Source organism: Neolamprologus multifasciatus, chromosome 5, assembly GCF_963576455.1.
Source record: "Neolamprologus multifasciatus chromosome 5, fNeoMul1.2, whole genome shotgun sequence".
In the NCBI taxonomy this organism is placed as follows: domain Eukaryota; kingdom Metazoa; phylum Chordata; class Actinopteri; order Cichliformes; family Cichlidae; genus Neolamprologus; species Neolamprologus multifasciatus.
Window position 1 is genome coordinate 14,976,739 of NC_140443.1, and position 25,752 is coordinate 15,002,490.

The 25,752-nt window shown below is 39.7% G+C and overlaps 4 protein-coding genes across 5 annotated transcripts; 2 read left to right on the top strand and 2 right to left on the bottom strand.

Moving 5' to 3' along the window:
* Window positions 1-30: 30 nt before the first annotated feature.
* rps23 (ribosomal protein S23) lies at window positions 31-2,104 on the bottom strand. Its single transcript, XM_085158654.1, has 4 exons — window positions 1,975-2,104; window positions 780-939; window positions 517-637; window positions 31-224 (listed from the first exon to the last, which is right to left on the bottom strand). The coding sequence occupies exons 1-4, from the start codon at window positions 1,976-1,978 to the stop codon at window positions 78-80; spliced, it is 432 nt and encodes a 143-aa protein (XP_085014780.1). The 5' UTR covers window positions 1,979-2,104; the 3' UTR covers window positions 31-77.
* Window positions 2,105-4,105: 2,001 nt separating this feature from the next.
* atp6ap1la (ATPase H+ transporting accessory protein 1 like a) lies at window positions 4,106-13,774 on the top strand. The gene is made up of 8 exons (XM_085160220.1): window positions 4,106-4,262; window positions 10,753-10,775; window positions 11,095-11,168; window positions 11,751-11,819; window positions 11,967-12,121; window positions 12,292-12,342; window positions 12,438-12,675; window positions 13,313-13,774. Exons 1-8 carry the CDS (start codon window positions 4,174-4,176, stop codon window positions 13,568-13,570), a joined length of 957 nt encoding a protein of 318 aa, XP_085016346.1. The 5' UTR covers window positions 4,106-4,173; the 3' UTR covers window positions 13,571-13,774.
* Window positions 13,775-15,742: 1,968 nt separating this feature from the next.
* Window positions 15,743-21,944, top strand: pde12 (phosphodiesterase 12). The gene is made up of 8 exons (XM_085160216.1): window positions 15,743-16,702; window positions 17,036-17,463; window positions 17,548-17,653; window positions 18,390-18,534; window positions 20,148-20,226; window positions 20,329-20,451; window positions 20,606-20,811; window positions 21,335-21,944. The coding sequence occupies exons 1-8, from the start codon at window positions 16,131-16,133 to the stop codon at window positions 21,452-21,454; spliced, it is 1,779 nt and encodes a 592-aa protein (XP_085016342.1). The 5' UTR covers window positions 15,743-16,130; the 3' UTR covers window positions 21,455-21,944.
* Window positions 21,945-23,321: 1,377 nt separating this feature from the next.
* Window positions 23,322-24,964, bottom strand: LOC146518238 (secretory phospholipase A2 receptor-like). 2 transcript variants are annotated; one of them, XM_085160218.1, is made up of 4 exons: window positions 24,686-24,964; window positions 24,219-24,596; window positions 23,696-24,100; window positions 23,322-23,615 (listed from the first exon to the last, which is right to left on the bottom strand). In XM_085160218.1, exons 1-4 carry the CDS (start codon window positions 24,723-24,725, stop codon window positions 23,482-23,484), a joined length of 957 nt encoding a protein of 318 aa, XP_085016344.1. In that variant the 5' UTR covers window positions 24,726-24,964; the 3' UTR covers window positions 23,322-23,481. The 2 variants fall into 2 exon arrangements, with proteins under 2 accessions (XP_085016344.1, XP_085016343.1); XM_085160217.1 differs by having other exon boundaries at window positions 24,219-24,964.
* Window positions 24,965-25,752: the final 788 nt, after the last annotated feature.

Sequence of the window (25,752 nt, forward strand, 5' to 3'; positions counted from 1 at the left end):
CAGTGAAATGAAAACACAAAGCAAACAGGCTGTAATTGAAAATGTGTTTATTTTATTTTATTTTATTCGTTGACTGTTTATGATCTTGGTCTCTCCTTCTTGCCTTTGTAGAGTGCCAGCAGAGACACGTTGGCCACTTTGACCACCTTGAAACGAACTCCGGGAATGTCACCGACGGCGTGACCCTTACGTCCGAAACCTGCCACCAGAACCTCGTCGTTCTCCTGCAGGTCAAGTAATAGAAGCAAAAGAGGTTAGAAGAGCAAAAATTGAGAACAGAGCTAAATTATACATTTAAGGGCCCAAAAGAAAATTACAATGAGATCTGTAGATACATGTACAGATCAAAAACTGGAGCAAGTTAAAATCTGTAGTTTACTGCCACTTAGACATTTCATAGACACAGACACTCAACTCCACATAAACGGGACTATTGAGGACACACTGGCTCGATGTTTCTGTTGTAGAATCTACATAAACAATCCTCTAAAGAATAAACTCGCCACTGCCGTTTACCTCGATGAAGTTGAGGCAACCGTCATTGGGGACGAAGGCGGTGATCTTCTTGCCGTTCTTGATGAGCTGAACTCTCACACACTTCCTAATGGCAGAGTTGGGCTGCTTGGCCTCCACACCACTACAGAGAAGAAAAGTACAAAGCTCTTTAAGTTAAACCCAAACACCCTTGATCATGGATTTAATAAAGAGGAACTCAAAAGACCAAAAACTGCTTTATATCTTCCTAAATTACAAGTGTTAGCCGCTGTTGTGATACTTACACTTTCTCAAGTACGATCCCCTTGGCATGAGAGGCTCCTCCGAAGGGGTTAGCCTTCAGGGCAGTGCCCAGGTGGGCCTTCTTGTACTGTTTGTCGTGCCATTTCTGCTCACGCCGGTGATTGCGGAGCTTTCTGGCAGTACGCAGACCACGACACTTTCCTGAAAGAGGGCAAAAAAAGAAGAAAAAAGCCAAAGTCAGCACAATCAGGTACGACCATTAAGATGGTACTTCAGACCTTCCCGAGTCATGCTTAACTCTTTCTCCCTTGGACACCTACTAGGGGTAACTTAAGAATATCCCCATTTGTGCATCAGTTAATGAGGATGAACCTATACAGCAGGCATGTCTAAAGTCTGGCCCAGGGACAGATTGCAGCCAAAGTCTGGACACCCCTCCATTACAACTTACTAGGGCCACCGTTGTAAACCCAGAAAGCTGTTCTAATAAACATCAAACCACCTCTTTAATATACAACAAGTGTCTTTGTGGGGAAAAAGAGATGAACATCAAACACAGTGATGCTGTAGATCAATTAAACGGACTCCTTAACGAGAAAGACAAAAAGGAACACAGATGCTTCTCTTCGGTGGGTACATAAAAAACTGTTCAGCCCGCTGTTCGCAGGGCAGAAACATTTCACTATCAGTCCCTATTCAACAGAAATCTGATTTGTCAGGCATCCTTCCCATGAGACCCACCTCGTGGTATGAGGACAGGGCTTCAGTTAAGTTTTACTTAACAGAATTTTGCCAACATATCAAAATTAACGGGAGCTGGATAAGCGCTGGGCTAAAACTGCAGAGAACGGCTAAAGCTCAGTACTCTCACAAAGACAACCTCCGGCTTTCAAAATGACACTTAACTCCCACCAGGTGTCACTTTAACGGCATTTGCAAATCTTCTATTTAAGTACAAAACAAAAATAAGGGACAGGTAGCTTAAACTGTAACGGGAACCTTTGGTGTGCTGAGCTAATGCCGCTAACACTCCGCTAGCAGCTCAGACATGTTATGGCCGCTCCACGTTGCGGTTTCAAAGAAGCATAAAAACGGATTTTTTTTAATAATCTGCAGAGTTTTACCGACACAAACAAGTTTAAATCTGTTCGTAAGACCTTTATACGCGGCACTGTTGTGAAACCCCCCCACAGAAATCACATTTTTGGGGTATTTGAGATGAACTTTCAGACGTACCCATGATTGCTGAGCGAGCCTGGGATGGAAAGGAAGGAACCAGGATGCACCGCGGCGATGTCTACACCGAGGCCCCCGGGTGGGCGTTGCCACGATATATGCCTGATTAAAATTGTGCCATTTCACGCCAATGTTTTCATATTTAATTGTTTCAAAACAAATTTGGACTCATTTTAGAATTTGGTAATTATACATACAACCAGTGTAGTTTTATTATTGAGAGCCGCTAATTTCCTTCTCTTATTTTTGTCTTCACTTTTTTATCTCCCTTTCAGTCAGTCGCACTATTATTATTCCTCATATTTCACTCCCAACCCTCCCGTTTTCTCAGTTTTTGAGTAATTTACTGTATTGTTTTTATTTAAAAACTGAAATTAGAGCGAAACCAAATAATTGGATATCTAAATCTGCAATTAACGGCAAATGGATGTCTTGTTAGTGCCCTCTTGCGGACAGAGTATGTAGTTCACAAATGTGACAAATTAAAGGAAAACCTTGAATCTAGGTAGTAACAAATTAAGCAAATGGCTCCTTCACAATTCATGAATTCCATGAATCTTCACTGTGGTCTTCCTTTTCCCACTTTTGTCCAATATACCCACTACCCTCCTCTACATGTCCAGAGTATCTGAGGTATCCCTCTGATAAACTTATTTCTAATCCGGATTATTCAAGTAACTTGCAGCAAAAATCTTAGCACCTTCACCTTCAAAGCATACATAATATCAGGCCTCTTATCATCCTATAAACCTCCCCTTTCAATCTTTCTGTCGCACTCTCTTCTTCCACTCTTCTCTGCACAGTTCATTGCTTTGGATGGTTGACACCAGGTATTTAAACTCTTCTACTGTCACTACCTCTGATCCTTGCATCTCTGGTGCACTGATGACAAGACCTTCACTCACAATGTCTGCTCAGCAGCAAAATGTAGCTCTATGTGCACAGTTAGGACAATGATGTTTCTGTATTACTGAGATAAGCAGGTGACTGAGAAGGTCAGTGCAGGACATGATCAGGCTGTTGATTAAAACCAAGAATGCTGTGTGAGAGCTTTACCAGGAAAAGCTGGAAATGTCCTTAGAGAGGTCAGTCTGATTTAAAAAACGATGCATGAAGATAATCACCAGGCAATAACACAAAAGTATGAACATCTTTACCTTGTTAGTCCCATTTGGGGGATTATATGCCGTTATCTGACAAATAAAATCACTTGCTGTGAGGTAAAGATTTTGGTGAGTGAAATTCTAGCATTTTATTAGCACCAATTCACAGATATCTGAGTTTTTCTGATTCACCCATAGAATGTGTGAATATTCTTGTATCAGCTACCCCATTTAGTCATCACCACCACACATCGTCTTCCTGCATCTCATCCTATCTCTTGCATCCTCTTCTGCCACACAAACCCTGTGCATGTGCCTGCCTAAATCCTAAACACTAGACCACCAGTGAAACTCATCCACTTATTATTAATACTGTATAAACTGTAGACACAGATATACTGTAGATACTTTGGTAAATAGAGTAGTGAAGTAAAGACAGAATTAAGTTTAAGCTTCTATGCTTTCAATACATAAATAATGTTGAATCTTAAAAATACAGATAAAATGCATCTGCAACAAATGAGTCGAACACAAAACCTATTTTTTGTTTATTTATAAGAGGCTTAAACTTCATTCTGTCTTTACTTTACTACACTGTTTACTAAAGTACTGTTGATATAAAACTAAATCTGGTACATACAGCAACAAATCCAATAAAATCAGAAAGGCCAGATGTGATCCACAAGCCACTGTTTCCCTGCCGGTAATGCATTGTTATTGTAACTGTATTGTGTACATTTCATTCACTGGTATCCCTGTAACAGTGCATCTGAACACCTTTCATACACAAACATATTTACAGACGGACAGCTGACCAGTGCTTTGTTTTATGTAATCATCATTTTGCTGCCTTTAATCTCCAGACATTAAATATATTTAGACTGAGCTGACCTGAAAATGATAAACTGAGGGAACAACAGTGTGTTTGACCTGTGGGCGGGGCTCCTGTCACTGCTTGCCACTGCTGTGTCCTGTGATTGGCTAATTCTGCCATCTGTCAGGGGGGTTTAAAGGCATGGGGCAGATTAAAGTAGATTAGGATGGGCAGGGAGGGAGAGAGAGCGCATGCTGGCATCAGACTCTGGTCACCACGGCGATGGCTTCACCAGGGAAACATTGCTGCATCCTCCTCCTCTTCCTCCATCTGCAGGCGTCTGCCTGCCTCCACCGACAACCTGCAGACAGGTATGTGGACAAACACAAACAGAGCAGGTGTAGTAGCTTTTTGTTTGTTTTTGACCTCTCCTAACTGTCTAATCTTTGATTTGTGCTATGCTCACCCACATCTTTCTACTCACTACACCTCATGTGGTGCTATGGTACAGCATTCATTTATTTATTTTTAATTTGAGCTCAGAGGAACAAGCTCGGCAACTTTTCCTGTAAACAGATACCTACTTTCACATCTAGCACACACAGAGTAACATTATCATCCTTTTGTACTAATGTGTGTGTGTGTGTGTGTGTGTGTCCATGTGATTAAACTAAGCCCCTTTGGTGGAGCCCCTTTTAGCTCCACCAAAGCCTGAGAATGAGATACCTGCTTAATCTGGAGACAATGAGCCTTGAGCAAAGAGTTAGCATGCCATTATCAAACCAAAATCAGGACCTAAAACAGGCTAGAATGCTTTGGTGATGTGCAGAGCTTGCAAGAGTTCTTTGTGGCCAAACAAAGTCCCCAATTACTTCAATAAAGCATGATGACACTGTCTAATGACATATAATGTTTCTTTGAGATGCCATCAGCAGTAAGACAGGAGTCATTTTCAGCAGAATCATTTTATTCACACTTAAAAGCCCCTAGTTTCTTTCTTCATTAATTAAAATACACAGATTTTTAAATGATAATAAGTATGGAAGTTGTTTAAGTACTGATCTAGCAAAAATAATGCTGATTGAATGGACCCCATTTAATCCTGGCGCTCTCTCTGTTACTTGAATTTCCAAACCGATGGTCATGCTTTGTTTATTTTCAGTTTCTATTACTCTTTTACTTTGCCGTTGATGGTAACAGACTCTTTTTTTTACTGCATCAAATACAAGTGGTAAAAATGAAGGCAATGCACAAGTGCAAAAACTGAGCATTTGGAGCATTTTTAATGAAATTATATGACAAATAATACAGTGCCACTGTGTCACAAATGTATAGTTTTATTGATGCCTGTCTCTAAATAAACCTGTTAACACTGATGTCATGCTGGTCACTTCTGGCTACCAAAATAAAGCATGGTGACAACCAAAACCAAAGTGGTTTCTAGAGCCAATGAGTGACATCACGGTGTGTGACATCACGGTGTGCATGTCCATCATTTCTATACAGTCTGTGGTCACATAGAGTGAAAAGAATACATTTTCACCAGTTATTTAATTTTTTTTCAGTATGTTATACGTGTCTATTTTCTGGTTTTTAAACTGTAATCTGTCCTTTCGTTCAGATTTAGCAAACAGAATCATGGTCTGAATGCTTTGTTGTGACAAACATAAGAGGAGCACTGCAGACTCTCTGTAGGCTCCTCTTGTTCATCATTTTTGTTTTATTTACTTACTTTATTGTATTATTTAGATTATTATCAGAGTGGGTATTATGTCGGGTGAACAGGGCTTGAAGCTCATGTTATACATATTTGTTCAATCTTCCTTCCTGCACATCCTAAATATTTAATTATTTATATCCTGATTTTATTTCGGCTTATTTAACCTTTCATCCCTTTCAGTCTATACCATAGACTGTATATGAAAGATGGCCACAGTCACTGTTACCCTTTTTTGTTTTGCTGCCAGTCTGCTCACTGATGGGACCAGTAATGTAAAAAATTAACATCATGTTGTATCAAGTGACTTGAATCAAGTGACTGGGACAAAAAATTAATCTGGAACATGATCACAGGATAATAAATTAAATTGAGCAGAAGGTCTGCTTTTCCCTTCATACCCTTTTGCAGCCAGAGTCGACCATTAGAAAGAACAAAATGTTTAAGACACCTCCACTAATGCTTTAATTCAAGTCTATCAGTCGATGGTCAGCAGTCACCCACCTCACTCGCTTCCAGTGACCTCACAACACCTCTTAATACAAACCAGCAATCATGCCTTTGTTTTCTACCTCTTGCTCACAGAGATTTTATCCTGACTCTTGTTTGTTTAATCCTCTTTGTTCCTTCTACCTGCCAGCTTACTTATTATATCTCTGACACGCTAACGAGCTCCAGCTCATCCAGCAGAAGTCTGTTAGTAATTCCTAGTTAAGGCTAAAAGCTGGAGGAGACTCAGGCACCTCCGTTTCATCTAGATTGTCAGATTGTTTCTTTGTTTTTAATCTGTGTTTTAGTACAACTAATGTGTAGAATCACGCCAGCCGTATGTGGTGATTTAACTGTTATTTTCTCTCCAGTAAGCCATTAAACATATGGCAGATGTTTACAAAATCATTCAGTGTCTGCTTTCGTCTGGCGATACTTGCCTTAAACTCGACCCCAATAGGATGATTACGTTGCCCCGTGTCTTTTGAGTGTGTGCATCAGCAGCTGTTTATTGCGTTTCACAGTGTGCAGCTGTTGATGGTAAAGGATTGAGAAGCTGTAAAGTCTTCTCTGGCTGCAAGCCACCCCATCCTTCATCCTCGGGGTCTGTGTGCTTGTGATTGTATGATTATGCAAACAGTGCAATCCCACAATCCACAGCCCAGTGCCCTGACCCAGCACAAGAGAGCAGCTAAACCTTGTTTTTGGCTGAAGAGGCTCTTTGAGTGAAGGGGATTTGATCGCTCTATTGTCTGATTCTCTGACCTGATGTACATTTAAAATACATTCAGTATGTGCTGCGTTTTATTTTCCATTCTCTGAGAGGATTTTGATCTTGAGAGTGCCCACACAGAGATCCACCGTGCTCTTGGCTCATTTAGATTAGATTATCCATAGCTGGACAATTTTAGCAGATTATTCAGAAATCAGGCTGCAGCTTTAAAGAAACAAAGTCACTGCCCAGAGTAAATGCATGCTTGTATTGTAAATACCGACTGTTAAATAATGTAAAATGACTACTAAACATACACATATTTTTACTAAAAGAGAAACTAAAATTACAAAATCATTGAGCAGAAAATTTGTGCAGATTTATTAGCCTGTGTACAGTGATGGCAAACAGACCGAAAAGTTAAACATACTCATGGGTAGAAGCACTTATGTATGTATTTTACTTAAGTACTGGTACCACACTAATATACTAGAATTTTTTAGCAGAAGTCCTGACTGTAGGACACTTAAGAGCACTTAATGTAGAGCAGCAATGTTCTATCCTCTTGTGCATGAAAAATCTCATCAGTACCTGTAATAGTCAAACAAATCATGTTAAGCAGTACAAGCCTGTGAAACTGTAAATCTACAGAAAATGTAAAGAATCTAAATGCAACTTCAAAACTTTAATTTGTTGGTAGCTGTCTTGTACTTTCTGCTCATATATTCTGACCACTGCTTTACAGCATCAGTAAAGAATAAGATTTAAAGATTAAAGGCTCGTGGCTGAGCTGTAAAACCTTAATCTGAGAGCTTTTGACCATTAATCATTAATCTTCAAATATATATATTCTTACATATTGCATATTTAGACGTGTTATTTAAATGGTAAATGACCTGTATTTGTATAGCGCTTTACTAGTCCCTAAGGACCCCAAAGCGCTTTACACATCCAGTCATCCACCCATTCACACACACATTCACACTCTTGATGGCAAGCTATGTTGTAGCCACAGCCACCCTGGGGCGCACTGACAGAGGCGAGGCTGCCGGACACTGGTGCCACCGGGCCCTCTGACCACCACCAGTAGGCAACGGGTGAAGTGTCTTGCCCAAGGACACAACGACCGAGACTGTCCAACTGTTAAAACTAATCAATAAATCATGGAAGGTCTACATAGATAACAGCTATTGATCGGCTAACTAAAATAGTTAGCATTAAGCAAGACTGATTAACCTGGTATTTTCCTTTTTAAAATCATGAATGAGGAAGCAACTACACTCACCAGGCACTTTATTAGGTATACCTGTTCTGCTGCTCCTTAAAGCAAATATCTAATTAGCCAATCACATGGTAGCAACTCAACACAACGAGGCATCACAGTGAAAAAGAAATGTGCTTTGCATGACTTTGAACCTGGAATGGCAACCATATCTCGAGTTTACGGAGAATGATCTGAAAAAGAGAAAATATTCAGTGGGAAATAGTTTTCTATGCTTTGCTGATGTTAGAAGGGAATGAATGGACTGCTTCGTTCTGATAGGAAGCCAACAGCAACTCAAATAACCATTTATTACAACCGAGGCATGCAGCAGCGCATCTGTGACTGAAGAACACATCAAACCTTAAAGCAGATGGGCCATCAGAGGAAAAGCACACTGGGTGCCACTCCTCTCAGAAAAGAAAAGAAAACTGAGGCTAGAATTCACAAAAGCTGGAGAACGGCAGCCTGGAACAACATTGTTTGAGTCACCGAGTCCCAATTTCTGTGGCAACATTTAGATGGTAGGGTCAAAATCTGGTGTAAACAACATGGAAGTATGGATCCATCCTCCCTTGTATCAACTGTTCAGCTTCCTAGTAGTCTAATGGTATATAGGATATTTTCTTGGCACACATTTGGCCCCTTAGTACCAATTGAGCACTGTTTAGATGCCATGGCCAAACATGTCCATCCCTGTATGACCACAGTGTACTCGATTGTTGTTATACATGTGTCAGCAACAATACTACTACTAGCAGTAATAATATATTAATGGGAAAAATCTAAATGTGATGGAATTGTTTCTTTGGTTGAATCCCAAAGTAAGTTGCTTAACTTTGACCAAATATGGTCAAAGTGCAAAGCAGTAAATTGATATAGAAAAGTTCAATCTGGGCCTTTTTTTTGGCCTCATGTGTTTTCTAATTATTCATCAAAATGTAAAACAGTTTTTCTAAAATGGTTTCTTTGTTATTTTTTTTCCACCTGTGCACCTTTCACCGTTTAAAACAGGCTGTGGTCAGCCTGCACAGGGTCACACCTCTCTGCTGCTCTTAACAGCATCTCAGGATTTCTTTATACAGGTGGAGTTGCTCAGTTGTCCTTTGACAGGTGGCACAGCAGGTGGTTGTATATGTGGTTCAAGACAATGTTTTGACATCTCTCCCGCTGTCCACTAAACCCTGGCTGATGACCTTTGTGTAGTTTTCTCAGTGGTCATTATTAGGCAGCAAATGAATCATTAACATCAATCAGATTGGTTCCACTCTGTCTTTATTATTTTAAGTTTTTATTGTAACGATACATATTTTCTGTAATTCCAGATTAAAAAGAGGATGAGCTGTAGCTTTAACATTGTTATTGTTTCCTGATCCAGCACATCGATCTGAACCAGCTCTGGAGTCATCATATAAAACCTTCAATTTTTACAAAGAAAACCGTCAATCAGACCTGATGCGAATTTGATTCTAGCATTAGATCTCAGTCCATTATGTTTCTGCTACAAGACTCTGTGTGTAATCTGGGTCAGAGTGTATCCTCTCAACAACTACCCACCTCTGTGCCAGACTGATCACCGTTATCTTAACTAATCCAGCAGGTCAGCAGCCGGGTCACTCAGGTGTACTCTGAGCACTTACACTCTCACAGGTTCCTCCCTTCTTTAGCTTGGATTTCTATTGGGTGATTTGGAATGATGTCATTCTTGCATTATGCACAAATCAGCATCTGAGAAATGAAGGTGAATAACACCAATCATCAGTTTGCTTTTAAAGTTGATGTTATACAAGAAGGAGCAAGAGCCGTCTGATAAGTCCCTCCACACACTCTGCGTGAATAGAGTCAGATGCAAAACAATCGGCAGCTAGATCAGTTTGTGAAATCAAGACTATTTTATCTTGAATGTGTCTGATGTGTATTTGTGACTTCTTTCAACCTTTCTGAATCAACTGCAAAATGTAAGCACACCTAAGCTGGAGCCGAACCGGTTTTGCCAGGGTGCCTTTTGAGAACCAGGCCACATTTTGACGGGCCTGAAAATGTATTATGATGCAATGTTCCCAGCAGAAGTCTGAGAAACTCAAACAGAATTCACTGGTTACATCTATCGGTCACTGATGAATTTAATGAGGTAGCCCAACAGTTTTCTAGTGTCACACTGGTGCAAATCTTTAAAACTGGTTTTCGATTGGGCACTGGCATCATATCAGCAAAAAGGGGCAAAAAGGTGCCTGCAGGTGTTAGGCTACCAAAGTGGGCAGAGAAGGACAGCTGGTGGTTTAGATGTGGCTGATGGTCCACATTACACACATTAATTAAGCTTTTATGACGGTCCAGTACCTTTGTGAGCACAAACTAGTTTAATGTCAATGTCATGTGTATATTTGATTTGGTGTATAATTGTTAAAAGGTTAAAAGGATTCAAAGTTGTAAAAGTTGCTAATGGTTGCTTAAGTATCTCAACCAGTTAAATATGAGTGAATCAGACTCTTTTAAACATACTTTCAGTTTCTTTGATTTTTTCCCCATAAGATGAATAATTTATTTCATGTATTTCATAACTTAAAAATGAAGTTACAGAAGAAAAATAACTAGTGGAAAAAAAAAACTGTGCTGATGACAAATATGAAGAAATGACAACGATAAATATTTTACTGATTCTCCTTTCAATTCTTTTTGCAGTGCTGCTGTTTCTCTGGAATACGGTGAGATCTATTTATCAATCTCCTAAGACTTCCTTTACTTCTTCCTCCTTATTTCAGTTATAACAATATATGTAATAATGATGATGCCTAATGGGGGCGGAAACAGGGGTGTAAACTATTTCCTACACCTCTGTGTACGAAGTGGTCATTGTGAAAAGTGGTGTAGGAAGATCTGAAAAGCTAGCCTCTAGGGCAGCATTGTGTTTGGAAGTCTGTTTTGATTTGTTTATATTTATCATATTTTAGTATAAAAGTTTAAAGGTATAACATGTATATTCTTATGGCTTACTTTGTTAAACAAATCCTGTTGTCTCTGCAGACATTGGGAGCAATGAGAGGGTGAAGGCAGAGCAATATTTGATACCAGCAGAGAGAGGACTTGGACAACTGCAGGTAAAATATGAGTGGGGAGGGAAAAACGTAACGCCACAACTTTCAATTAAAGTTTTAGTGATTTTTAACCATTTAGGTGCTGAGAATGTCAATAAATGGAAGACGTGTCACAATTTAATCCTAATCTAAAAATGTGCAGCCACAATGTCACATATGTCAACTGTACCATCTTGAAACATGACTTAAATTTTTGTGTTAGGTTCATAGTGTATATCGGCAGATTAACTTTCTTTTCCAACAAATAAAAAAAAAAAATAAATCTTTGTTTAAATTTAACAAACCTCCCAGTTTTTTGGAAACAAGGTTGTAAAAGTGGGAGAAAAATCATGTCCTCTCTGAGAAAATGATGATTCCTGTTTTCAGAAGCATACCAGGAAAATGCTGGAATTTATGAAGCACAAAATTCTCATTAAAACACATTTTATTAAAACAAACAAACAAACAAACAAACAAACAAACAAACAAACAAACAAACAAACAAACAAACACAAAACTGCAAAAACAGTTAATGCCTTTACATAAAAATTGAAAGTTTGGCTTTAAGAAGCTGTTTCATGGAAGTTTGCTTCTTCCTACCTCCAGTCTTCAGATGCATCACGCAGGAAATTACTTCAGACACCAGGAGCTGCAGTTCCCCTCCCTCCTCTAAAGGTTCAGTGAGCATGAGTAACATTTTCTCCAACACAATCAGTTGGAGGAAATATATATTATAATAAATAATATATTATACTGTATATTCAATTTCAAAAGAAGGTTTTTAAATTTACTGCTTTCTAACCAGTTGTACCTGCCCACCAGGTGTTGTCCGATGGGCAGCCGTGTCTCTTGTTCCAGGCCAGGAAACTGTCTCTCCGCTATGACAAGCAGAAACACCTGGACCTCACAGAGCGAGCCTTTTCCGCTCAGAAACCTGTCGACACCAGTCAGTCTGTCTGTCGCAAGGACAAAGCCACGTACGTGCACCTCCTACTTGTCTGTCTACTTGTATGAGAAATGTCAGAGGGTCTAACACGAAGATTTTAATCCCAATTAAAAGACAAGAACAATGCAGTGTGTCCTGTAAGGAAAGGTCCAGTTGTGCTGTACATCTGAGAGTCTTTCTTGTCTCTTTGTTCCTCTGTAGGCTGGTTATGAGGTTTGGAGATGTGGAGGATTTGAAAGGCCTGTCCATCAGGTTAGCTATGCCACCAAATATGATCACACTAAGCAGTTTGTACACAATACATGAACATTTGCCCTGACTGTCTCCTCTTGCCTCTCTTTCATCAGACTGCAGCTGTCCAACACCTTTTATGAGTCTTCGGGGCAGTGGTGGTTCTCGGTGGACAGCGTCTCGCTGCTCTACAACATTTCTGAAGAGGCTGCGTTCAATGCCAGCGAGGTGTACGCTCCAGCTTCCTCCTCCTACCGCTGCATCCACGTCAGCAGCCTGGAGCGATACAGTGCCCTGCTGCTACCTGGCACTGACCAAGCCCGCCGCTGGTCCATCACCTTTACAGACTTCCAGGTACCCGTCTCTTAAGGGTCATTTTCTCTCTAGTTCAATACTTTGTTAACACATGTTGAACTTAAATGTCGAAATGAGCAAACACAAAGCTGGGAAAACAGCGGTATACTGTCAGCTCACAGACCCAGAGACTGGCAGAGTACAAGATTTACACAGGTGAGCGGGTAGAGGACACAATACAGTTTAAAAATAACCAATTTCTAATTGGACAAATACAAAAATAGAAACAAACAAAATTTAATGAAAAATGCAAGTTTTAAAGGGTTTTGAAACGGTTTTCCAATATTTAAATCACCACAGTGAAAAAAACAATCACCCCCTCCTGAGGTTATAGCTAGTTGTATCACGTTAATGAGTTAATAATAAATTATAGCTCTGGGTTTTTATTCTCAGACTACTTGGGCTACTAGAATAGCTTTGCATGATTCACAGTTCAGAAAAGTGCAGTGCAGCCCCTCAGCTCCTCTCGGTTTAAGGCAAATTTTGTGCCCCTCATAAAGATAAAGTTAGACCAGCAGGAGGTTCTGAGATGACTGTATTAAGGGTACCTGCTCTCTGTGATGTGATATAAAGCCAGAAGCATATTGAGAATATTACCTGTTTGTTTGTTTTTATAATGTTTTTATGCTCTCCTCAGATTCAGGCCTTCAGCGTCACCTCAGGAAAGTTTTCTCCTGCGAGCGACTGTACCACCTTCTTGACGCCAGCCATCCTGATGGGCCTCGTCACCTCCCTCATCCTGCTGCTGGTGCTGGCCTATGCCCTGCACATGCTCATCCACTTGAAACACATTGAGCATGACGAGGAGCTCAAAGCCGACGTCTACTTCCCAAAAAGCCCTGAACACCTGGAACAGTACTGCGTGGAAAACCTCACTGAGAAAAATGTTATGTAAGTTAGGCAGTGGCGTGATGGACAGACTTTTAACAGTTACAGTTTTGAAAAAGTGAAATGCAGCTGATCTGATAGCTGGCACCAAACCTGGTGTGACATACTCTCAGCCCAGGATGATTTTTTTTTAAACTGACATTTCTAAACTTTTGTAATTTACCCATGAGAGGATTTCTGTTTTTGTCTTAATAAAAATATAAAATAAAAACTCTGGTTTCTTTTATATTTGTAGTGTTTGATTTTTTTTTTGCTTTTGAAGACATAGCATAATAATTGTTTATAAAGCTAGGTGTATGTCAGCTATATGTACTAGTCTCTTCAGTGAAATACAAAAAGAAAATAAAAATTTGGTTAGAGGATTTAAATCCTGAAGGAGCAGACCGAGACTTAAAAGAACAATGAAGACAGCTAAAAACAACTGAAATTATTTAATAAGCTAGCAACCGTCCTTGCCACGTGTAGGGAAAATACAAATATACATATGCAAGATCATTATAGTACAATGTTGCCAGTAAATATAGACTTTGGCATTTAAACTAACATGAAAATAAAGTATTAAAATATTAGAAGAATTAAAGTATTTAGATTTGTTTATAATTCAGTGGTATATATGCACAATTATAAAGTGCTCTGAACTAAAAACAGGAATGTAGACCTAATTAATTATTAACTGCAATTATATGTATATTTTAATAACTAAATAGCTACATATATTTGGTTAAAGGCTGAAATTCTCTTCTGTAGCTTTAACATTTTTTTTGAGGAAATCCCATTAGTTTTTGCATTTGTTACTTTGGTAAAATTTGGCTTTCATGGACATGACACAAGACTTTGTCAAAAAAATTAGTTTTCATTGTAAGGCCTTTACTGATTTTCCTAAATCTTTCCTCTGTCATATCCCCTAAATAATATTCAATTCAATTTTATTTATATAGCGCCAAATCACAACAAAAGTCGCCTCAAGGCGCTTCATAGATACAGAGAAAAACCCAACGATCATATGACCCCCTATGAGCAAGCACTTCGGCGACAGTGGGAAGGAAAAACTCCCTTTTAACAGGAAGAAAACCTCCAACAGAACCAGGCTCAGGGAGGGGCGGCCATCTGCTGTGACCGGTTGGGGTAAGAGAAGGAAAACAGGATAAAAGACATGCTGTGGAAGAGAGACAGAGGTTAATAACAGATATGATTCAATGCAGAGAGGTCTGTTAATACATAGTGAGCGAGAAAGGTGACTGGAAAGGAAAAACTCAATGCATCATGGGAATCCCCCGGCAGCCTACGTCTATTGCAGCATAACTAAGGGAGGATTCAGGGTCACCTGGTCCAGCCCTAACTATATGCTTTAGCAAAAAGGAAAGTTTTAAGCCTAATCTTGAAAGTAGAGATAGTGTCTGTCTCCAAATCCAAGCTGGAAGCTGGTTCCACAGTAGAGGGGCCTGAAAACTGAAGGCTGAAGGCTCTCCCTCCCATTCTACTTTAAATACTCTAGGAACAACAAGTAGGCCTGCAGAGCGAGAGCGAAGTGCTCTAATAGGGTGATATGGTACTACAAGGTCCTTAAGATAAGATGGGGCCTGATTATTTAAGACCTTGTATGTGTGGAGCAGGATTTTGAATTCAATTCTGGATTTAACAGAAAGCCAATGAAGGGAAGCCAAAACAGGAGAAATCTGCTCTCTCTTTCTAGTCCCTGTCAGGACTCTTGCTGCAGCATTTTGGATTAACTGAAGGCTTTTCAGGGAGTTTTTAGGACTTCCTGATAATAATGAATTACAGTAGTCCAGCCTGGAAGTTATAAATGCATTAACTACTTTTTCAGCATCACTCTGAGACAGGATATTTCTAATTTTAGAGATGTTGCACAAATGGAAGGAAGCAGTCTTACATATTTGTTTAATATGTGCGTTGAAGGACATGTCTTGGTCAAAAATGACTCCAAGGTTCCTCACAGTGTTACTGGAGGCTAAGGTAATGCCATCCAGAGTAAGAATCTGGTTAGATACCATATTTCTAAGATTTTCAGGGCTGAGTAAAATAACCTCAGTTTTATCTGAATTAAGAAGCAGAAAGTTAGTTATAAAGTTATATTGCCTTAAAAATATGTAGCTTATGTTTCTTATAGGTGTAGCAGAAGTATCACAATTACAGTAAACGAGTCTCTGCACTGAAGTGTAACTGATGTAATTCTAATTCTGTCCATTGGGGGCGCTCTGAAGCCTGTGAGACGAAACATCCAGCCAAAGAAGAAGAATCTCACGCTGAGATGAGGAAAGTACTGCCTGTCACTGAACTTACAGATGAATTGTAAATATTGTAACTCGTATCTGAACCAGCAGCTTTATCTAAAAACCACGTGTCATGTTTAGTTTTAATCCACAGAGCCGGACCTGAATAAACACGTAATTTTAACGGTTTCCTGTTGGGGTTGGCTTCCAGCTGATTAGCATCGGGCTAACCGGTGGTAGTTACTGACAGCTCTACCTGCTGGTATCCGTTAACGTTACCTGTCCAGGTACTCTCCCGTTCAGCCCTGCTCTCCTGTTCTTGCCGACGGGGCCTTCATGTTGAACCACCTCTCCACTGCTCTAACGCTCTTCACCCGCCGACTACCCGCTTCCTCCCCACGGACTTTCTTCGGAGCCCTCCGCCGCCTCTGCAGGATGGAAGCGGCCGTGGTGAGGTGCCTCCCCGGGGAGCCCAAGCTGACCATCTCCTTCTGTCTGCAGGGCAGCCACAAGCACATGCTCCGGGACCAGGACGAGGCGCTGGGCAAGGTCCTGGCCCGCATCTCCAACGGGATAGCCAAGAACCAATCAAAAGCAAAGAAATACAAGAAGAACCGGGCTAAGGAGCAGCCGGATGAAGCTGCGGAGCCCACCGTGGTGAAACTGTTCTACGACGGGGAAGAGGTGCCGGAGACGGTGCTGAACGCGGAGGCTTGGCAGGACGGCTCCGTGCTGCAGGTGGGAGATGTTAAATATTCAGTGCAGAGGAACGCGCCCACCTTCACCACCGCGGAGCTACCGGTGTCCTTGTTGGCCGGCTTCCCCGTCTGCCCCAAACTGGAGGTGGAGTTTGGGAACGTCCAGGACTGCGAGTTCACCTGGTTCAGAGAAAACTGCCCACACACGAGGTAAATACCCAGAAAAGACGGTGTAAATGTGAAGCAGAGATTGTGTGGTGCAATCCAGCTGTTTCAAGAAATGCATGCCTTACACGGTCTTATCAGGCGAGTGTTGGGTCTGAGGAAGGTCTGCTCATCTCTACCAAGCTGTTTTATCGACACAAAAGATAAGTTTGCCAAAGGGTAAACAAACCTTTACACTGAAGTGTTTTTAACACCCTGGATGTAGAACTGTACAGCTGCCTTTTCTGATTTTGTTATAAATCAGGTGATTGTTTGGGCACATTAATAATCAAATTGATTTGACATCCTGCAATCTTCTTCTCTTTGCTCTTGTTCCAGGTCTGAAGCTCCTGGTGAAGCTTCAGATCAGGACAGTGGTTGGACTCAGGTTGGATGTGAGAGAGTTTACATCCCATCCAATCAGGACATCAGCTTCAGGCTCAAACTGAGCTGCACACCCAAAGATGGAAGCCGTAGTGGCCTGGCCAAGGAGCTGGTTTCTGTGGGAGCTGTGGAGGCTGGACCAGGCGTGTGCTTGTTTGACAACCGTCATGCTTTCACAGCCAAAGTCACGGACTGGCCGACTGTGAGAGTGGTGTCGTACAACATCCTCGCTGACATCTACGCCCAAACGGACCTTTCCAAGACGGTGCTGTATCCGTACTGCGCCCCCTACGCCCTGCAGCTGGACTACAGACAGAACCTGATCAAAAAGGAGCTTGCTGGGTACAACTGCGACATTATCTGTCTGCAGGAGGTTGATAAAGGTAATCACTAATAAAAATGCAAAAATACTGATGATTTTTAAAAAATAAATCCTTGACATTAGTTGTGCTCGCTGACCTCTGCAGGAGTGTATGTGGACAGTCTGACTCCAGCGCTGGATGCCTTTGGTCTGAACGGTGTTTTCAAGGTCAAAGAGAAGCAGCATGAAGGACTTGCTACCTTCTACCGCAGGTTAGGCCAATCACCAGCCAGAAGCTGGATTAACCTTAACTTGTTTGATAACTTTATCACTGGCAAAATAATATGCAGAGCCACATCTGTGTTTGTTTAGTTGAAGTTAATAATTAGTGGACGTTAGATAGTGTTGCTCACTATTGATGCTTTGAGCAGAAGACAGAGGCATTAATGCACTTAGAAGCGAACATAAGCAGCACATTTTTTAGATTTTTGAGTAAAAAGCCAAACCCAGCTTCACTCCACAGATTGTTAAAGGTAATGAAGAGAGTTGGATAAAGTCTCAGTTTTTTAAGATACATTACAGTCTGTAAACAGGCCAGAAATAAAAAGTTTTTAGTACATGAAATAAATTTTGTTTAATGCACTTTAGTATATTGTGTGTCTTACATGACAGTCAGTGTTGATAGAGTAGCAAGCACCTACAAATAAGTGATTGTGAAGAAAGTATTGAATATCTGAAGTATAACAGAAAGGCCTGTTTATTTATGTGCAGCCCTAATGGCAATATCACAAATTTACTTTTAATTCTATAATGATTATGAGCCCTGCAACTGGTCAACAGTCCAAACGATTATGAGCCCTGCAACTGGTCAACAGTCCAAACTTTACCCCGCCTCTAGTCCTATGACATCTGGAATAGGCTTCAGCCCCATGTGACCCTGAATTGGATAAGCGGAAAAAGTGGATGGATGACGATTATGATATTGAAGTGAATCCTGTTGTGCTGTAGGTCAAAGTTTCGACTCTTGAGCAGTCATGACATCATGCTGAGTGAGGCGTTGTCCTCTGACCCCATGCACGCTGAGCTTCTGGAGAAGGTTTCTTCTAACGGTGCCCTGAAGAATAAGATCCTGCAGAGGTCCACCTCGCTGCAGGTACTGCTGCTCACTATCAAGGCTGATTAACTGTTATATTTTAGCTTTGGGAAGGAGTGATGCGACATTTTGCTATTGCTCCCATCCACATATCGGGTCAGCAGTCTGCAGGTCTTTCAGACCTACTACACTCACAACGTTTTGACTTTCTTGTAATTTTTAAGTAGTTTTAAGACATTTCAAGCATGAAAAATGCGTCAAAGAAATACATTAAAATAGCTCATTTTTGTTACCAGCAGACACACCCACTGTCACAAAAAATTAATTTCTTCACAGTTCTTTAGTCAGTAAAATTTGTGACAATAACACTGTTTGACAGACAAAAAAATACTATTTTTGCATGAACAAGGTGATTCTGAAAGTGTCCATTAGCTCAAAACTTGGCATGTCTCCATGTGGTGTGCAGCATGTGGTTCATAAAATCTGAGGAAACTGGACAAGTGGAGTAAAGAAGAAATCTGTTTACAGTAACTGAAAGTCACGTATTTAAGAAATGAAAAAATGTGTGGAGGTGTTCAGCAGAGAGATACAACACAGTATCTACAGCCATTTGTAAAATATGATGGAGACATTTCAGTGTTGGGGATTTTGTAAAAATTCATGGAAACATGCGCACAGAAAAGTACTATCGGATATGATCCAGCATTCAATACTGTCTGGAAAGCATTCAATTGCTAACAGTTAAATTTTTCAGTTTAATAATGATCCCAAACACACTGCTAGTGCAGTAAAAGTACCTTGATAGAAAAATTCCCATTGGAGCATTGTCGCTCATGGATTGGCATCCTCAGATCCTAGACCTCAACATTATTGAAGCAGTGTCGGATCATCTTGACAGAGAACACTAGAAAAGACAGCCAACATCCAAAGAAGCCCTTTGAATGTCCTTCAAGAAGTCTGGAGAGCTATTCCTAAAGAAATTACAGGAATACTTGTTCAGGCTGTTTTGAAGAATACAGGTGGCCATACCAAACGCAGACTTTCAAGATTGTTAAAACTGTACAAACGTTTTTTAAAATTAACGGTATTTCCATGTATCAATACATCACTGTACCTATTTGTCATTTTCCTAGCAAAATATAAAAAATTAAGGAGGTTCAGGACTTCTGCACAATACTATGTTTGCAGACTTTAAAAAACATTTTAGCACAAACACCGGCTCGTTATGTTCAGTGTAATATTTCTTGGAAAAATTTAATTACACTTAGGGTAACATCACATATTGTCATCAACATTTTACCTTACCTGTCTTGTGTATGTGTGTGAAGGTGTACTCAAATCGGCTATATTTACATGTAAAATGATAATTCAGGGAGAGTTACAGACAACAGGAGATCATCTCTGCTCTCAGTCACTCTTGAAGTCGCTGTTTGCTCACACAGCAAACGGAGAGAAAGGAAAGAGAGAGTGCAGCTGCTGCAGATGAATCAGAATTTGCTGTCCGTGGATGTTTTGCTGAAGTTTGATTGTTGGTTGTTGTCTGTTTGAGATTTGTCCTGGAATTTGATTCTTAAATATGTGAAAGAAATGCCCACTACAGTTAAAAATCAGCAATTTATTCAGTCATGAAAAGAAATGTTTGTCTAATCACTGAATTGTTTGTTTCCCTGCAGGTCACTTTCCTCGAGGACCTGAATAAACCTGGCAGGAAGGTCTGTGTGGCCAACACTCACCTGTACTGGCACCCGAAAGGTAAAATGTCCTGTTTACTTCCAGGAACACCTGAGTTGCTCATTTTAACCAGCAGAGATTGTCGATACAGACTTCTGAGAATTGAATTCATTTCCTTTGAAGGGGGGAATGTTCGCTTAGTCCAGATGGGCGTGGCTTTGAAACACCTGAGTCATGTGATCAGCGAGGTCGCACCTGGAGCCCCGCTGGTGTTTTGTGGAGACTTTAACTCCACCCCAAATGCAGGTAACTCCAGAATAGTACCTACAGCTGAATCTGAGACTGTTTACAAAAACATAATGACCCTCAGGTCAAAGTTCATCTTCACCATGTTTGGAGTCTTTTTTTAAACACAGTCTTTATCCAGGTTGGTTTGTTTCTTGATCTCGTCCCCTCTCAGGTGTGTTTCAGCTGCTCAGTGAGGCTGTGGTTCCTCCGCAGCATGCAGACTGGAGCAGCTCGGGGCCGGAGGAGTCCTGCAGCATGGAGCTGCTCTCTGACATCCCCCCTCTGCTGAGCGCCTGCGGATTGCCGGCCTACACCAACTATGTGAGAGGGTTTCAAGGCTGCCTGGATTACATCTTTATACAGCCGGACTGCATGCAGGTACTGATGGCAGAGGATATAGGAGAGACACATTTTTGTTTTACAAGCTTTCTTATGGGAATGTTAGTGAATTACTATTTATTTATTTTAAACAATTTTTTATTTAACTGTCTTATTTTGTCTTTTTGTTGGCTGTTATGTTATTTAATTTTCATATTTATTTCACTCTCTTTTGTGCACAGGTTTGTGACTGTCTACAAAAAGCCCTTAATAAATCAGCTTTACTTACTTACTTTACTTAGAACATCTTTTAGCCAAACTATGAGTACCACTCAACCAAATGAAATCATTCTTTTTAATTATTGAGATCTTGAGCGAGCCACCTGCTAAGTTTGAAGTAAATCAGAAAAGAGTTTGTAAAACAGGTGAAGAACGACAGATTTTCACTAAGTCAAAGATGAGGAACAGAAAACAAACTCAATGGAGATTGGTTATTTTAAAAAAAAATGACGATAAGGTAAAAATGGAGTCAGGTGTTCTTTGTGTGAATAACTGATGTAACACATATATTGTTTGTGTGCAGGTGGAGCAGGTGATCCCTCTGCCCAGCCTCGAGGAGGTCACCACCTACGAGGCTCTGCCCAGCGTGGCTCACCCCTCCGACCACATCGCTCTGGTTTGTGACCTCCGGTGGAACCCCTGACCTCCAACCATGATGGACAGAGATGCTTAAAAACACGAGTGTGAGATTTAAACTGTGTCCCTGCAGGTTTACCAAGAAGAACCAAAGTCAACAGAAGTTTAGAGGATCAGACAGAAGAACTTAAACCACAAAACCACAACACAGTGAAAGTTGATTTTAAATTATTCACAGTCCTTATTAGACAATAAATTATTTTCATCACTTATATTCAGTGTTGGAATGAAAAAAGTAAGTAATTGCAGATTTTGAGAAGGGATTTAAGAAGGGGATTGATTAAATACTCAAAAAACAAACTCAGTACTGCATCATAACAGTTTGATGATTAATGATCACTCTGAGGTTATTCACTTTATTTCTGGGTTAATAGATAAATATTGACTTTTAAGACAGCCGTCTTGCAGAAGATTGACTTTTTATTTATTATCATTGTTGCCAAATGTACTGCTCAGTGGGCCTTTCAGTTGTTAAATAAAGTCTACACTGATTCTCACTTGTTGGCTTATTGTCATATACTTACAGACATCATTAAAAGGAGGTGAACATCATGTCGTGCTTAAATGCTTTGCTCACTATTGTGACAATATCCTCGAAATATAAATTTTATTTAATTTAGTCCAACTTTTACCTTCTTAATTTAATTTACAGCTTTATTTACAAAAACGGGTAGAAATGTGACAATCTTAACAAATTATATTTAGTATCCAATGAACAATATCTATCACATATTCACAGTTCAGATGAGTAAAGTAACACATATTTAGTTTTGTTTTTTTTAGAAGAGCAGAAAAATGATTCTTTTTATATTTCTCTAGGAAGCAGTTTTGAGTTGCCTGGTTTTGGGATGTTCATGCACTTAAAGGCAGCGCTCCATGGAAACAGTAACAAACAATACAAGTCAGCTTTTTGAATTTTTGTTATTTTATTTTAAAATAATCATAGAAGGTGTTACACCTGAATGTAGGTAAAAAGGACAATAACAAATGTTTCTGGCTGAGTTCACCGAACAATGTGATTTCATTTTATTTTAAATTATTTCCACTGTTGTTTTCTGTATTGTCCTCAGCCTCTCTCTGCGCACCTCCACTGCCACTTGATCCAGTTCATTAACTGTCATTATGTCTCATGGATTTAAAAAAAACCCCACTTTTTGTCAAAAACAATAAATCTTATACAGAAGCAGAATTATCTCAAGCAGACAGAACAAAAATCTACAGTTTTAACCATAGTCCCGCACAGGACGTCATCAGGAATATTAAAACCATGAAATGATATTTTAGTCCAAAACAAAACACTCTGATAAAAACAATGATAAAAACTGTAATTATATCTGATTATTTTCATTTCACCAAGGTGACAAATGTGAACGGTATAATTTGCATAAACAAATACAGAGCAAAACCACAATATGTACAGCAGCTTCATGTACACTAATCATCTGAGTTTCAGAGAAGTCGCAGCAATGTTGGTTTTAAAATTCACAGCTCAGTTTTCTTCTTTGTGAGTACTTTCCCAGTACTTTCCCTGTCTTTATGGAAGACGGCTCCATCAGGCTGCTCTCTCCACTTCACAGTGATTCCATTCACTCCTTTCTCCTTCAGTCTGTCCTGGAGCTGAGAGATCCACACATTACACACATGTTTAAACAGAGACTAAAAACAAACAAAAGCCTGTTTTAGAAAAACAAAACATCAATAAATGAAATGAAAACCAGTTTATTTTCTGACATTAATTCATACCTTTGCATTTGAATTGGGCCAATTAATGTATACAGTAAAATCATATATTAAAATCATACAGTAAAATTCATAAACGTTTCAGAGAAAAGTATGGAAATTATTTTTGTCATTTATAAAAGTTGTTTTTTTTTCATTTTTAGATGTCATAATTTTATGAACATTTCTCAACATTCAAAAATTCAAATTTACAGCCTTAATTTTCACGCAGCAGCTCATAGATGCTGTGAAGAAGAGATGAGGACAGGCAATCACATAAAATTAAAGAGCTGGGTGAAACTCACAGCACCTACACTAAAGTGCAAAGGTGATGAGGTGAAGTTTTAAGGCAGTATTGTGGAGACTTGCCTCTTTCAGGAGTGTTGCTTTGGCAGCGGTGTCATTCAGATTCACAGAGGAGTCCTCCAGCTTCAACCTGATTTTTATTACTGAGACAGAGAGGACAAAAGGTGTCATGGTGAGTTTTCAGTTATTATATTTTTGTGATTTCAAAACTGTAACTTTATACCTTTTCTGTAAACAATTTCTTTTTTGGGAGCTTCTGTGGTTTCAGGTTGAGGAGCTGGCAGGTTGTCATAGCAGACAAATGGTCGTTGTGTATAATAGGGCAGTAACCTCCATTTTCCTGATCTCTGCATATCTGCAACACCACACATGTCATTTGAAATGCCAAATATTTTTCCTGATTCATCCCAGTATCTGAATGAGGAGTCTCTGCCATCGATCCAGTAAATGTGAGGATGTGCAATGCGGCCTATCCATATTTCAGTCCCATATGACACCAGCCTCTGCACATCACTGGCAGAAAGCGGATCGCCAGCCAGGTCTGTGAAGTTCTCCCTGCAGTACCGGAGAGCTCTGAACCAGTCCATGTTTTTATTCACAAAAACAAATTCAGGACTCTGGTAAGTTCCTGCAATTAGAAATTGTGGTTAAATAAACAAATAAGTCATGTTGGTTTTTCTGTGAATGAAAATAATCAAATCAAAACAATCTTAATGAGAAAAGAAAATGCTTTGGTATTTTCTTACCATTGTAACAGATGAATGGGTATTCCAGTGAGCAGTTGATATCATACCAAGACCAGTGCCAGTATGGTGAATTCACTAAAGCTTTTGTACAAAAATAGTAAACTGAGAAGGGTTCATTTTTAGTTTGGTTTTCCCACTTCCAGAAATCATCATTGATCTGAGATGCATATCTCCAATAAAAACTTAGGTAAGCACCAATCCAGACCTCAGAGTTGTAACCAGCAGATGAAACTGTTTTGTTAAATTGTTTCGTTTCTGTAGCGTTTTCGAAGTTGGCCAGGTCTATGTAGTTCACTCTACAGTAACGCCGAGCCTCATCCCAATCTAAGGACTGATTAACAAAGTAGTACTGACGGCATCTGGAGAAGATGAGACACCCTGTGAGGAAATATGATTGATCAACATCTCTGAACATGCAACCTGGATGTAACATATCAGAGTGATAAGCACTGCCAAAAATGACTGACCTGAGAGACAGAAGACACCCAGCAGGATCTTTAGAGTCATGATGCTGCTCTGTGAACTGTGAAAGAAAACTCTGCCTTTATAATAATAAAAATGCAGGGAAATCCCACTCCTGCTCCCTGTTCCTGTTTCTGAGAAATGTTATGGGTGTGTTTATCAGTTTATGCAAAATGTGTTACAGAGGCTCCTTTATGGAAACAACATCAACCGGGTTTGTTTAAAACTGCTAAAAATTCAAATTTCAGGCTTAAAGTAATAGAAATTATTTTAAATGAGAGTGTTTTATCTTGTGTTTATTTACATTTATTTCCAACTGCAGTATTTTTTTCTTAAAATTTCAAGAAATTTTATTCATTTCAGTCATTGTTTTTAATGATACTGCACAAGAGTGAAGCTAATCTGCTTGATTTGAGAAAAATATGCCACTAAATCATGTCACTGAATTACCGAAGTTATATATTTTTTATTTTCATTATTTGATTGAACCAAAGAATGACCTAAAACAAAAGATATGACTGATGAATCAGTTAAAGGAAACATTTAAAAGGCATTAGAAAGATGAAGTTAAATGTTTTATGACACATTTTACCATCAGACGCTTCACTGTGTGCATCCTGACCGTCTTATAGAGCAGTTGTGGCTCAGCTGATAGAGCAGGTCATCTGCCAGTTAGGAGGTGCGAGGTTCAGTCCTTGACTTCTGTGAATCTGTCAAAGTATCCTTGGGAAAGAGCCTTAACCTCAAATTACTTGTGATGTATCCACCGTAGCATAAAATAATGTGATTTGTAGTATTTCCAGAACATATTTTGTTTTCACACCAGTGATGAATTCCTCAGTAAAACTCAAACATGTTTCGGTAAGATCTGGGCTAATGTTGAAAACCTTCTGCACAAATATCACTTATCTACAGTATTTCAAGATAAGTTTCAGTAATCAGCTAAAGTTTGTTCTGGATGCTAAATTCCCCTAAACAATGCCTCTAAACACAGGCATTGTTTGTTTAGTGACCAAACCTGTTCTTTGTCTTTTTGAACAAATAAATAAAAGTCCTAATATTGGAGCTCCTT

Coding starts and splice junctions, on each gene's coding strand:
- LOC146518238 (XM_085160217.1), bottom strand. CDS start 24,651: ATGTTACATCCAGGTTGCATGTTCAGAGATGTTGATCAATCATATTTC. Junction 24,101..24,218: donor CCCATTCATCTGTTACAATG/GTAAGAAAATAC, acceptor TTCTAATTGCAG/GAACTTACCAGAGTCCTGAA. Junction 23,616..23,695: donor AGAAATTGTTTACAGAAAAG/GTATAAAGTTAC, acceptor TCTCTGTCTCAG/TAATAAAAATCAGGTTGAAG.
- atp6ap1la (XM_085160220.1), top strand. CDS start 4,174: ATGGCTTCACCAGGGAAACATTGCTGCATCCTCCTCCTCTTCCTCCAT. Junction 4,263..10,752: donor CACCGACAACCTGCAGACAG/GTATGTGGACAA, acceptor TTCTTTTTGCAG/TGCTGCTGTTTCTCTGGAAT. Junction 12,122..12,291: donor TGTCGCAAGGACAAAGCCAC/GTACGTGCACCT, acceptor GTTCCTCTGTAG/GCTGGTTATGAGGTTTGGAG.
- pde12 (XM_085160216.1), top strand. CDS start 16,131: ATGTTGAACCACCTCTCCACTGCTCTAACGCTCTTCACCCGCCGACTA. Junction 16,703..17,035: donor GAAAACTGCCCACACACGAG/GTAAATACCCAG, acceptor CTCTTGTTCCAG/GTCTGAAGCTCCTGGTGAAG. Junction 20,812..21,334: donor TACAGCCGGACTGCATGCAG/GTACTGATGGCA, acceptor GTTTGTGTGCAG/GTGGAGCAGGTGATCCCTCT.
- rps23 (XM_085158654.1), bottom strand. Junction 638..779: donor GGGATCGTACTTGAGAAAGT/GTAAGTATCACA, acceptor TCTTCTCTGTAG/TGGTGTGGAGGCCAAGCAGC. Junction 225..516: donor GTTGCCTCAACTTCATCGAG/GTAAACGGCAGT, acceptor CTTGACCTGCAG/GAGAACGACGAGGTTCTGGT.